The sequence below is a fragment of the Carettochelys insculpta genome, chromosome 1 (genome assembly GCF_033958435.1).
Source record: "Carettochelys insculpta isolate YL-2023 chromosome 1, ASM3395843v1, whole genome shotgun sequence".
In the NCBI taxonomy this organism is placed as follows: domain Eukaryota; kingdom Metazoa; phylum Chordata; order Testudines; family Carettochelyidae; genus Carettochelys; species Carettochelys insculpta.
The window spans coordinates 374,827,494-374,841,490 of record NC_134137.1 but is presented as its reverse complement, the minus strand read 5'-3'; the positions used below and the strand labels follow the sequence as shown (position 1 = coordinate 374,841,490).

The 13,997-nt window shown below is 38.4% G+C and overlaps 1 protein-coding gene across 2 annotated transcripts in view; it reads right to left on the bottom strand.

The window, feature by feature from the left end:
* The window catches only part of EXOC4 (exocyst complex component 4), a 663,660-nt gene that overhangs the window by 573,825 nt on the left and 75,838 nt on the right, over positions 1-13,997 (bottom strand). For both annotated transcript variants that reach the window (XR_012642363.1, XM_074975764.1), the window contains exons 6-7: positions 11,691-11,934; positions 7,183-7,360 (exon numbers count right to left, since the gene is read on the bottom strand). Coding sequence is in view for 1 of the 2 variants with exons in the window: in XM_074975764.1 (XP_074831865.1) it covers positions 7,183-7,360; positions 11,691-11,934 (422 nt within the window). In the remaining variant the exon portion in view is untranslated. The remainder of the gene's footprint in view (positions 1-7,182; positions 7,361-11,690; positions 11,935-13,997) is intronic.

The following is a 13,997-nucleotide window of genomic DNA, read 5'->3' as shown; positions in this document are numbered from 1 at the left end:
AGAATCTATTTAAGGCAGAGATTTTTACTTAACTGCAGATACTGATCAATCTCTTCTATAGTCTCCCAGTATTAATGCTTTCTCATGAAAAGAGCCAGGAATGGGTTTTCAGGCTGCTGCCCTTTCTTTTTATACACTTGCTTTTAATGCACCTTCTTTTAGAAGCCACCTGTTACTAGAAAATGTTGTGGTTTACTGGTTAGCGAGCTGGACTGGGACTCAGGAAACATTCCTTTTAGTCCCTGCTCTGATCTGTGATGTGACCGCTTCAAGTCACTTCAGCTCTGTACCCCTATCTTGGTTTTCCACTCCCATCTTTTGTTTACCTTTGCTTTTGAGATCTTTAGGACAGGAAACTGTCTTTTACCATGGGTCTGTATGGGGCTTAGCAGAATGAGGCTCTAATCCAGTTGTGGCCCCTCAGCCCAACAGTAATATTTTTCACCCTTTTTTAAAAAATTATGAAAGTTGTTAATTGCTGAGGGTGTTTCCCCCCCACACGCACTTTTTTTTGCATTAATATTAAAAGGATACCCATCAAATAGTTGTCGTCTTTGAAAAATGCTCCATTATTTGTAGTACTTTTGAAGCTTGAATTTAAAATTTCTTTTTAGCCCTTTTCCATTGGGTTCACTTTTTTTTTTTCTTTGCATCTATTGGGCTACAGCTATGCTAGAGCGTTTTGTCAACAAAACTGGGGTTTTGTCGACAAAACCCAGGGCATCCACAACAAAACGTGTTTCGTTGACAGAAACTATTGACCAAAAAGCCATGTAGACCCTCCGGGGAGCCCTTTTGTTTCCACACCGGGTCGAAAGATTGATCTGCTTCTATGTGTGGACACAGTCTGTCAACAGAAGTTTTGTCAGAACATCTCTTCCGACAGTGACTTCAGTAGACAAATGCTTGTAGCGTAGACATAGCCTAAGGGAGAATAAAATTAATGAGATTTTGTTCAATGCTTAGACAGTGCACCAACATCACCGATATTAGCACAGTTCTTAACAAACAAAGGATTTTTACTATTATTTTAGATGTATATAGTGCCTTTCAGCTGAAAGAGATTGTCTAGAGTGTGTTACAATCTGTAAGCCAAAGGTCTGCAATCTGACTCTGTAACAAGTCTCACTGGCATTTCCCATCACACAGGCTACTTGTATCCAAGGCAGAATCCATCTATAAGCATCATACAACTTGTCATTGAGATGCTGCCAACATTGAGATAAAGTGGTGCTTTTTGGGTTTGTTTTTTTTTCCCCCTTTTTTATAAGCATAGTGGAGCATCCCCAATACATGTTTCTACACTGCATCATAGTTTAGGACAGGGAATGAAGAACAACATGCAACGAAAACTACAAGGAGAACTTTATCTGGCACAATGTTAAGATACACAGAATTTTTGCCAAGGCACAAAAATTATAAAAAGGGCCAGGGGAAAATTAATGATCAAACATGGCCAGGATTTTGTGTTTTATAAGTGTGAAAAGCAGGACACCAGCAGAAGCATAATGCACAGGAAGAGTATCCAGACAAGCACCACCACTACTACGTAATTTGCTAGAATTACTTATCATTGCTTCTAGATTTTCCATTGAAATCTCCCATCCAAATACTGAACAGGCTCAATTTGTTCAGCTTCTGACTTATCCTATCATAGCCAAGGCACTACAGCTGCAGTCCAATGAGACTGCATCTAGACAAATGGTTCATCTAGTTCAATTTCCATCTTACTTGGTTATTTGAGGGATACTTAAGTAGATGCAGATCACTGAAGTATGTAGACCTGAACCTAAGAAACCTTCTTCAGTGATATATCTCCTTAATTGAGCAAGATCATAAAAGAGGAGAAAGAAAAATCCATCTGAATCCCATAAACATTAGGCTTCCCTGAATGCTGAAGCTTTACATGGCAGGAGAGGGTGTTTTTATTTTTGTTCTTGCTCACATAGTGGCAAATGTTGCTCATGCCCTAACATGACCTCATCTTCTTTTGAAATCTGCTCCACTGGAAGCCTAAGTGAGCTCCTGTGACAGTGAACTCAAGTAGCTGATTGTACACTACATAGAAACCAATTAATTTTTTCAGATTTTTCTCTCTTTGAACTTTAAGTAAATGTGAGAGCTCATGAAACAGATGGACATTCAACTCTCGAGTTGTCTTCCAAGTATATATCATCATAAGCTAACTTTAATATCCTATATTCTTAATAACTTGCAAAGAATAGCTCAAACACGCCCAAACTAGGGTAATCACTAGGTTTTTTTCTAAATATCACCAAGCTAGTTTTCTAAGAAATTATGTAAAATGCAAAGAAGTTCCTTTTTGGGATAAGAAATGGGAAACAAAGAAATAAAACCACAACAGTTCAAAGATCCAGTCTGACTTGAAAAGCTCAACTTTGACAGTATTTCTCCCTTGTGCTGCTAGTCTGGCTGAAGTTGAATTTTTCAACAGCAGCAAACAATCCACAGTCACAAACACCATCCTCCAGTTATCCTCTCCATTAAATGAAAGAATAGTATTAATGAGACTAACCATTTAGCATTTCAAGAGCATCAGTTCAGTGCACTTAAGGCAGTATGGAAGGAAGCGGAAACAGCCAATTCATGAACACCCTTAATTTTTGGAGGAAATCAATGTCATTAATTTCTGTAAAGAGAACCCATATATACAGAGTACATGCGTGCCATCTATATTCCATTTGGATTTTGTGAAAATATATATTAAATGCTGTATACTTCTCTATTGCTTTTCATCCAAAGATCTCAACATACTTTACAAATAACTGTTACACAAATACCCTTCGGAAAGACATGGATCATTTGATTACCTGTTTTATTAATTTGGTCTGAAGCACCGTGCACTGGTCACTGTCAGATGACAAGTTACTAGGCTAGAGGAACCCACTATGGTCGTTCTATGATATTATTCTCAGTTTACACATGGAGAAATATAGACAGAGACCAACTAGCCAACCTGTCCAAGGACACACAATTAATATGAAACTCAGAACCAGGAGTTAAGTATCAGAGTACATCTATGCTGCAGAATTAAGTTAGGCTCTTACTTGGGTGTTAACTCAAATCCCACTACTCACCCCCACACAAAAGCCTCATCCAGGTATAGTGGTGCTTTCCAGATAGGGTTGTTAGACTAAACAGGCGTAGAAGTTAACACCCAGGTGACACTTTTAGTTCCGTTAACCCATCTACTTTATAGAGAGGAAGATGGAGACTAAGTCAGGTGAGTGTTCATTGTCCTCCAGTGTGTTCCTACAATTGCCCATGTGCCCAGAATGACAAAAAAGTTCTCCCAGAATTCACTGGAAAACAGAGTGGCTCAACTTACTGCAGCACAAAAAAAAAAAAGCATGGGATGTGCCACCAGCAAGTACTAGCAACGTACACAGAGGAGTGAAGCACATGTAAGGATACAGTAATTGGGGTATGACTTTCTAGGGTGCCTCCTCATATCTTGGTACTCAGACTTGCGTGCAAATCTGTCATCTAACTCAGCAGCAAAGATGTCTTCTCCCACCCCTCGTCTCCTGCACTAACCACATTCCTTTCCTACATACAAAAGGATGACTAGAGGCAAGCATGTGAAAGAGCACACTTTTTACAGTTTAAGGTTTCTGCTGTCCCCGGCTATGAAATAATACAACAGACAGAAGTGCAGAAGGACCGTCTTTTTCTTAATTACATAGGACTGGAAGAGAGCAGGCATGGATTCTGTTTTGGAAGACTTAATCTCTTTGTATCTCAGTTTCCCCACCTACAAAATTTTTCATTCAAGTTTTGCCACCTAAACTACCTGATGTTTGTAAATGTACCTTGAGAATCTCAGAATTCAATGCAAATGGAAAGTGTTATTACTATTACAAAAAGTAATATGATCACAGCTTTACCAGGAAGGACAGAGGCCTAGACACACTCCAACCCAACAAATGTAAAGCTACGGAGTTTCTTCGTTTTCCAGTGCAGCATGGCATTGTGTAGGTTGATAACATACAGCTGACAAGGTGACTGACATATCACTAGACAGGTGACATTTCAGCAGGATCTAATGGAAGACTGGCATTACGCTGAAGAGCTAGATGGATGCATACTACTAGCTCAGTATTAAGGACAGGGTAAAGGAGGTGAAGGAGGACAAGAGTTCTGTGCCCTGGCTAACATGAGGGAGAAGCTTCAACACCCAATAACAGCTATTGTAGCACTCTGTCTCCCAGTTCTCTGTCTTCTGACACTAATACTACAGAATCCCCTCAACTATATAATGGACTGAATTCTATCTGTACTGTGGAAGCTACAAACACCACAATGAAAAGCAAAATCACCGAGTGCAGTGCTTTCGCCCTGTAAGACTTCAGACCTTGTAACATCGTGCATGAACTGTTCCACCTTTTACACTATACTGCCTCACTGGCAATCTTTATCAAATTTTGGACAGAAAGCATCATGAAACATCTTAACAGTACCAGAAAAGCCCCACATATCATTCAAAACATTATTCTGCAGCAGTTGTCTATATTATTACATCTAAAATGTCTTACTGTACTTTTCAATCCCATGTTTAGTCCTGACATAACCATCCTCTCCAGAAGTACGTTCCACCAGCTGCTAAATTAAGGAATGATATTAGTAGCATGAATACGTCAGGCTAAAATTTAACACTCAGTTTCAAAACTCTCTTGCTATACTGCAGCTTTATAAAGACATCAGGATGATACTGACCAAAGCATATGAAAGAATCAAAAAAGAACAAATAGGATCAGAAACTACACCCCAATGAGCAAAATTGTGCTACCAGTCTCATGTATTCAGCCATCCAACTTTAGAGGGTCACCAAAACTCCTGAACTGATAATCTCACATCTTTTCTATCTGATGCTTCATGTTCAAAATGCACACAAAAATCTGCATATTTAATGTTTTGTTATTCAAGATATCACTACCTAGCATTGTACAACTTAATGTTACCTAACAAGAAGCATCAACACTGGAGTATTACTGGGAAGCATTCAGACAAAGAAAAAAAAGCAAGTCAGGTCATTTGAGCTGAGAGGAAAAAATAATAGTCTTATATTTTTCTCTACCCCAAAACACACACACACACACACACACACAGCTAAGACAGGTATTTCATGATATATTACACAAGAATAGGAATGCTATAAGAGGACATGTTATCCATTTGAAAAATTGTAGTGATGTGACATATTGCACAGATATTAAAACGTTTCATCCATCTTTGACGACATCACCTGACTTCACTTCTGCCACTAATTCATCTTCTCACTATTTCTTCAATCCTCCCTAACCCCTAAACACATTTAAACAAATGTTTCTTTTAAAAAAAGATAAACAAACCTGCCAGAGAAACATTTCTTAAATTATTGCTGTTATAGAACCAGGATGGTCACAAGTTAGTCAAAGGCCAGTCAAGGTGTTTCTATATCTAAAAGGTGTTCACAACTTTAAAGTCCACTATCCTATGACCATAAACAGTAGGTGGCTCAGGTGAGGAGGACATGGTCCTCCTAAATGCAGCCATAGGCAAGGACCCAATGTGGCTCTCCAGACCTGCAGCCCCTGCCTTATGTTATAAATGTGTATCTATGCATTTAAGCTCCAGTAAACCACCATGAATAATTTAAGTCTCAGGGGGTAGCCATATTAGTCTGAAATTTGACAAATAATAAGCAATCCTGTTGCACCTTACAGGCTAACACATTTATTAGCTTTTGTGGAAAAACCCACTTCAGATGAAAATGGAATAGAAAATCTTTATTGTAATACCTATTTTTGCACTCCATTTTCCTCTGAAAGGTTTTATGCACGCACTCTCATGACCTAATACACTTGTTAGTTTCTAAGGTGCCACAGGACTGATTCTTATTATTGTTATATTTAAGGTATTTATAGATAAGCAAATGTGTTTGTCATCATGGGTGGTTAGCTGGTTGTCTGTGGAAAAGTTTGTGTTGAGCAGGATGGGCTGCAGGCTAAAAAGTTTGAGAACCACTGATCTAGTATATAGGTTTTTCTCAATTTTAGTTCAAACTAACTTTCATAATTCTCACATGACAAGTGCAACCATTACCAACTCTTGCTGGAAAGACAAAAATACTTGCCTTCTAATTCTGCTTCACTGAAGACAACATTTTGCAAGATTCTCACTCCTGGACCTCTGCTTCCTAGAGGGAAACGGGCAGAACTGCCAAAGCCCTTCAAGGTTTTTTGGCCCTCCAGACCAATGGTAGTATGACTAGAGCATGAAGCAGGCGCTCTAATGCCACCCACAAACGTAACCACGGCTGCTAACGTGCTTCAGTCAGCTGTAATTACACAAAGCTTTTAAAATTTGTGACAGTCACTAGCCTGGGGACGAATATTATCTTGCCTGAGGTTTGGACAGGTATAACAACAAAGAGGAAGAGAGTTAAAGGTCACATTAGGAGAGAAAGAAACATTTCAGTGTCAAACTAATTCTTCGCAAGGAGCCTATCTGAAGCTGCTTAAGGGGCTAAAAAGAGGCCAAGGAAAAGAGACTAGCCGGCAAACAACTGATAAGCTGTTTAAAATTGCTAAACAAGTCACGTGTGATGTATGTACAGTTATCCATACGTCACTATGTAGCAACAGTTCTCATATGCCACTGTGCAGTTCAACAGAATGACAAAGAAAATAAAACAGGGAAGCTTCTGTAATCCTTTGAAGCAGAGTTCACCACAATTTAGAACAAAAGCTGAGGACTCTTCAGAGAAAATATGTGGACAGCAGCTCCTGCATGAGTGTCTCAGCTGACTGCAATGAAGACATGCTGACATAAGGAGACAGGTGGTTTCAATTGTAACACTATGTGACAGTAAAATGTGACAAGGTAACAACATTGAGTAAAATGTTACTGTTTGAAAGCTTTTGAGAACATCATTTGGTAACTTGTCAGGTAACTTGTATCACCTTTCCACATACTGTAAGAATGAAGCCAAAGACCACATTGATTGGTGAGGTTTTGGTGTTTTGGGATCTCGCAGTCCATTATAACAGACATTTACCCAACAATAAAGATGATTTACAGCATATATGCTCCTTGAGTCTCTCTATGAAGATTTTCTGACACACTGTGATAAAAATGGCTATTTTAAACTGAGTGCATGACTGTTTAAGAGAGCCTTACCTGCAAGACATCCTGGATCTTCACCCACACATCTGCCATGTCATACAATTTGATATCACCATCACACAGGCTGGCTGGAGAGGCCACAGTCTGCTGAAGATGTCCCAGTACAACAGAATGAGCAGCCGCTACAGCATTGAATTTGTCAAAGAGAAGTTCGAGCAGTTCCAGAAGTAACCTAGAAAGAAGGACAAATGCACTGAAGATTGTAAGGAATTCTGATAACATAGTAAGAGGATAGATAGAGATACTGGGAGAAGGAAGTGGAGACCTAATCCACTTTCTCCCCTCCCCTTTTTTTCCCCTCCCTTATATTGAGGGAGAAGAGGAGTCACATGTATTTACACACATAGCCTGACCATATGGTATTTAGTGATTTAGTGTCATTTTACATTATGAAATGAACACGTATGGAAGAATTTAAAAACCTATATCAAAGATCAGAATCCAGAAGTATTAGGGCTATCAGTTGTATCAATCCTCAGAATTGTATTATTACACTAAGATAGTTTAACATATTAGCTGTTCCCATGGCTTCTTTACTGCCCAATTATTAAAATTAATGTGCCATTGCAAAAACCTGTAAGTACTGTGTGAAGAGACAATGACTCACCACATTTCATATGATTATTTAGAAGAAAATTTAACAGGCACATGGGCATTTGCCAGAGTTCTCAGATGGGGAGTGCAGCTAACACCCATTACCAGTGTCAAACATCGAGCTCATTGTTAGGGGAAAAAAGCTTTCTGATTATTTTGAAAAAAAAATGAACAGACAAGTCTAGGAAGGTAGTAAAGTGCAGTATGACAGGTCTAGGGCTTGACTATATAGTATAATAAAAACTGGAAATGTGTTGAAACAAAGTGGTTGATGTAAAAAAAAAAAAAAAAAAGCACAAACTTTTAGGAAGCATTTATCCTGAAATTAACTTCTTTGTACACTCTTTTAATAATTATCTGGACAGCACCACATCTCAGACCCAAATACCTTTAAATACCAGAAAAGCTCTAATCTGGACCAGCTCTGAAATTTGCAGCTCCAGTCTCTCTCAGATAGTGCATGACTTCTTATTTTGTTTCGTAACACAATTCCATTTTGTTGGATCAAGAGCTCTTCCATTAACCTTTAATATTAGCTGACAGATACAAATTAGTTGCAGGTGTGAGTTACAGATGGTGAATAATTTAGACCCAAAATACTGCTTTTGAAGGATGAATGATTATTGAACATTAAAAGACGTTTGTGGTAGCAGTTAAAAGGCTGTATGCGTATTTGGGAACTAGGACAGTATGGGGATAAGGTACATGTAGCTATTGATTTTGTCCTACATTGACTGCATTAGTAAGAAATATACATGATCAACTTTAAATAGTTATTTGTATGGGAATTTCCTTTGGTTTTCAAGTTACCAACAGCACTGTAAACAGCTTTGGAATATAAATTATGGAGAAGAGCAGCTCTCTTCTGCTATAACAGGTCTTTGCACATGTTTGTTTTGCATGTGTTGATGCTTTTCCCTTGTAAACACATCAGATATTGTAAAGGAGGCAACACTGGAAAGACTTCTGTCTACGGCGCCAGTTTTAAAACTGAAATATATAACTAACATGGAGGAAAGATATTATTCTTGTGTTTAGGCTTTCATAGTTAATCCTTAAAACGTCAAAGATGTTGCTTACATGAGCAAAGCTATACATCTTGCCAGCTCCTTGACTAGTGTTTAACCTCACTGCTGCCAAGTTAGTAAAGTGACTGGTCAAGAAAATCGGCTAAGTTACCAGAGAAATGGGCAAGGTAGTTTGATTTTGAATAGTAATTTTAATCATTCATTTTAACCATGATGTAAATTGTAAAACTTCAACTTGTTTTATATTTTACTTCAGTTATTTATTATCAATTATTCTTAATTAGCTGTTCATACAGCAATGAATAAGAACTTTTTGGGGGGGGGGGGGGGAAAATCACAGAATCAGAGTTTTATTGGTTGCTAACCACTAAAACATGTCTATTTGCAACTAAGTATAGTTTTTACACTCAAGTTCTTTTTTCTGCAAAACACGCTCTCTCTCTACACGTTTACTTAACCAATTCAATTGCTTTACAAATTTTACTTGCACATAAATTTTCTTTATATTTATTTTATAGATAAGATAGATGCACTTAAGCAATTATATAACAATTAACATTCAGCTTCCTAATTTTTACATTCAGTTTAAGTTACAAAAAAAGGGCACAATGTGTTTCTTATTTACTAGATGATTAATTTTTAGTTACTTGTGTCAAGATTCATCTGCATGGAAATAAGGATTTAATTATAATGTACAAAAAAGAGCATAATATGGTGGTTTTATTTTAGTAATAAAAACAACCTTAATTATACTGGCTACGTAAGTAAAGCAGTACATCAAAACACAAAATGTAAGGCTGCAGGAGACCTAAAGTAGGAACCAAGTCCAATTCCTTGTACTGTGGCAGAACTAAGTAACACTAGATCATCCCTGACCCATGATTGCTCGAGCTCTGTCTCAAAAACCTCCAATATTGGGGTTACCACAACCTCCCTGGAAAGCCCCTTCCAGAGTTTATGTGCCTTTTTAGGAAGTTCTTTTCCACTATATCTAACCTAAATTAAAATGATTTGCATTTAAAGCTAACTGCTTTATTAAAAGAGAACACCATACTGGTTGTTTCTAGTTACCCTGTCTTCCAAGATTTTAGAACTAGTAGGTGTTATCCTCTCCCATCTTTTTCATACATAGGAAGAGGGACACAAGCTTTTCAGATTTTTTCAATTTCCAATGAGTTTTTAAATTTGAATGAATTAGTAAACTGAATAAGCAGAATAAATTCAACTGAAGAAAATACTCTATTTCAACATGCAGAAGAGGTGAGTGCTGTCAAAAGCTGGATTTAGCATTTCAACAAATTCTACTTCTGGAGCATCCCATCCAAAATTATCATCTTGATGCATTCAATGTATGAACCTTCACTATGCCAAGTTGTTACACAATGGTGTCTTGACCAATCCTTCAGCATACTGTTGGGAGTGCGAGAAGGGTGCCTCTTGTCACCTTTCCTGTTCTCCATCACACTGGAGTGGATTATGAGCAGGACAAAAGATGGCCATCAATGGGGCATTCAGTGGACACTTTTGCAACAGCTAGAAGATGTAGATTTTGCTGACAATGCTGTCCTCCTTTCACACCAACATGAAAGCATGGAAGAAAAAGTCACAACACTAGACATAACTTCCTCAATGACTGGACTGAACATTAACAAGGGAGAGACCAAGACCACCAACACCACCACAATCACACTGGGAGGGGATGACCTGGAAGATGTGAATCAGTACACCTACTTCGGGAGTATTGTGGGCAGAGATGGCGGAACAGAGGAGGACATCAGTGCCAGGATAGGGAAAGCAATAGCTGTACTCAAGACACTCAGTCCCATTTGGAGTTCACAAATAATATCTGTGAAGATGAAACTGCAAATCTTCAACACAAATGTGAAGAGTGTGCTCTTGTATGAATGCAAGACCTGGTGTACTAAAAAGTAATCAAATTACAAGCTACAGACATTCATAAACAGATGCCTGAGGTACATTCTTCACATCAAATGGCAAGACTGTCACAAATGAGGAGTTTTGGAACACAGCAGGACAAGAATTACTTATGTAAAAATCAAGAGAAGAACTTGGTGATGATCTATTGAGATTGAAGGACAATACCTGGGGTACTCCTGGAATCAGCTAAAAGTTTTGTCCTGAGAGAGAGTGAAGTGGAGGACATTTCACAACTCTCTCCACATGATTTCTGTTAATTGGGGATCTTACATTTCATTTGTTTTTTTTTGTTTGTTTTTTTTTATAAAGATTTTAAATTCATCTTTTAAATGCAGGAGGCATCTTATTGAAAAATTTGCATATCATTGTTTATTAACAATTCTCCCTCTGCCTTTTGTGGCAGTTGTTTCCTCCATCTTTTTATGACAGTCTTTGGAGGTCTGCATAGGAACAAAACCCAGGTGTCTTAGGAGCTCCTCAGCTCCTGCAAGATCATTTATATTAATACAGCAGGGTCTCAAGATTCACAAACTTAATGTTCGTGAATTCAACTATTCACAAGCGCCAGCAGTTGCTGCTTCCCCCAGGACTCTGGGCAGGAGCACCAGCAGCCAGGCTCCAGAAGGAAGCCATATTTGCAAAATTTAACATTCACAAGGGTTCTCAACATGGAATCCTCACAAATGTTGAGACCCTACTGTATTTATAAAACCAAGTGCCCAATGCACAGAAGGAAGGGTATAGTAACATAATTTAAAAATGTACTACTTGATCCTTCAAAAGACTTAGGTTCCCAAGTCCCTGGGGCACATTTTTAACATTTTGAGATTACTGCTGTAGTCAAAGGATTGCTGGTGTTCCTGAGGGTGATAGCCTCAACCCAGAGTTTACTTTGGCAGCAAATGCCAGTACACTCTACCTCAGCATTTGAGATGTTCCTACCTAGGCTGGTTTTCCTGGGACAGGCTCTCTCCTCTCTGGTACCCACTGTCTGCCACCTGCGTTGTAGACCTCTTGACAATCTGCTTGAGCTCCTGTTCCAGGCGATCCTGGATAGCCTTCACTGTCTCAGGGATTTTTTTCAGTTTGGCCAGCCCTTTGATGAGGATCCCCATGAAGACAGTACTGTTCTCCTCTGGATCCAGTTCTGTGTCTTCTTTAATCTCCAGCACACTCACTTCTCGCACTGAAATGACACCGCGACCACAAACAATTGTTTAAACCACTCAAAGTAACACCACCACCAAGCAAATACAATGTTCCAGCTGGCTTGTGTTAGCAGAACTCTGCCTCTCATGAACTACTACTAAATGCTGGAACGCATAAAATCTCAATTCCTTAACTCTACACAGAACATAGCAGCCTACAAAGTAGCCAGGTTCACAGCCAGCTGTCATATATAAGGAGATAAAACACACCTGCAAGGTCTGGGGTATATTAAAGTCTAGATGATTAAGACTTTCATAAAATATGGGTTTTATTATTAATCATTTTAAGGCTATACATATGAATGGAATTATAGGCTTGAACCCCCAACCTAGCTATTTTTTTTTTTTATCACAAGCACCAATTAGTTTAGCAAGAACAAACCCAAAGTACATTTGGAGAAAATGACCTTCTCTTTCTTTTCCTCTTTGCATTCCAGTTTACAATAGAGTGTTGAATGATGGTTTGATGTTATCCTATTCTATTCTTGCTGTCAACAGAATGAAGATATTAATCAGTCTTTAATAAAAAAAAAAAAAAAGGAAAGAAAAACGATTACATTTTAAAGTATAGGTACAGAATTAAGGCTACACCAGATAAAGTCTCCCTGAAATAACAGAGTATCTTGACAAGAAATTCCGTTGCTAGGATACTCTAACCTAATGTGGTTTTTGTTTTAAGTATGCTCTTTAATCAACATTTCTTAATTTACAGATAATACACAGTAACAACAAGATGTCTATGCTCAAGAGTAGGTGAAACACTTAACTGATAAGCTAAAAAGCCACCTTGAAGTCAAAGTCTTCAAAGCAAATCCAACCAGTTTTTTAAAAAGGAACGTAGGGCTACACTTCTTGTGAACAGCTTTATCAGAAGTGTGCAGATCAAGAGATTCCACCTCATAATGGTTACGGATTACAGACAAACAGCTGTTTCATCCTGATCATCTTGAACCAAGCTCAGACCGTCAAACAAATTAGTCCCCTAACATTTACTGCTCTCTAATAGATCAATTTAAAAATATGCTTCCAAAATCATCCAAGAAAGTTTATATAAAACTTCAAAATGGACTTCACAAATAAGAAAAAGTGTGTCACAAAGGAACACAGAGCTCTAGAACAAGCAATGGAGGGGACAACCACCAAAACTGAAGGTGCATCAACAGTTCAGCTTGAATGTCAAAACAACAGGTTTTGGAAAAAAAAAATGTTCCCAACAGGTGACTCCTCATTGAATCTCAGCTCTGGTCCTCCCCCATGCTTGCCCATCCTCAATAACTACAGCAACAGGAAAGGCAAAATTTGAGGCACTTTTATCCTAGATGTAAGAAGTGAAAAAGTTATTTATTGCTTTACAACCTGAGTAACAAAGATTGAAAAGCCAATGTGAAAATAAAAGGCAATGTAACTATAAATATTTTCTATAGTGTCCATTATCACATCATATCAAGTCCTATGAAAAGCCACTGACCACATTTACTCTTTGGTTAACCAGGTTCGAGTTCCATAATTCATCAGATATTAGAGGGGACCTCACAATTTTTTGTTACCACCTCCACAGGAAAGAAATGCATTAATCTAGACCCTTGAACTCTCTGATCAAAGGACTGATACTCTTATTGCTGTAGATTGTGACATGACTTCTGGTCACCAAAATTGGACAAGGCCAATAAAACCTGCTTGAAAAAACTGTTCAACTCTACGTCAGCCAGGTGATATATACAGGAGGGGTGGGAAGCCTGAGGCCCCAAGTGGCCTATTGGGGTTCTATGTGGTTTACAGTTGCCCACGTGCAAGGTTGCTAGATTCTACAGTATTTTTCTAAAACCAGTATTACTAAAGGGACATGCATTTGACATAAGAGCACATGAAGTGCAGTGCATGCTGACAGCACACACTGACAGGCTACGTCTACACTAGCACACTACGTTGAAGTAGCTTATTTCGAAGTAAGGACATCGAAACAGGCTACTTCAACATGTATCATTTACACGTCCTCCAGGGCTGGTGCCGTCGACGTTCCATGTCGAAATAGCGATGGGGA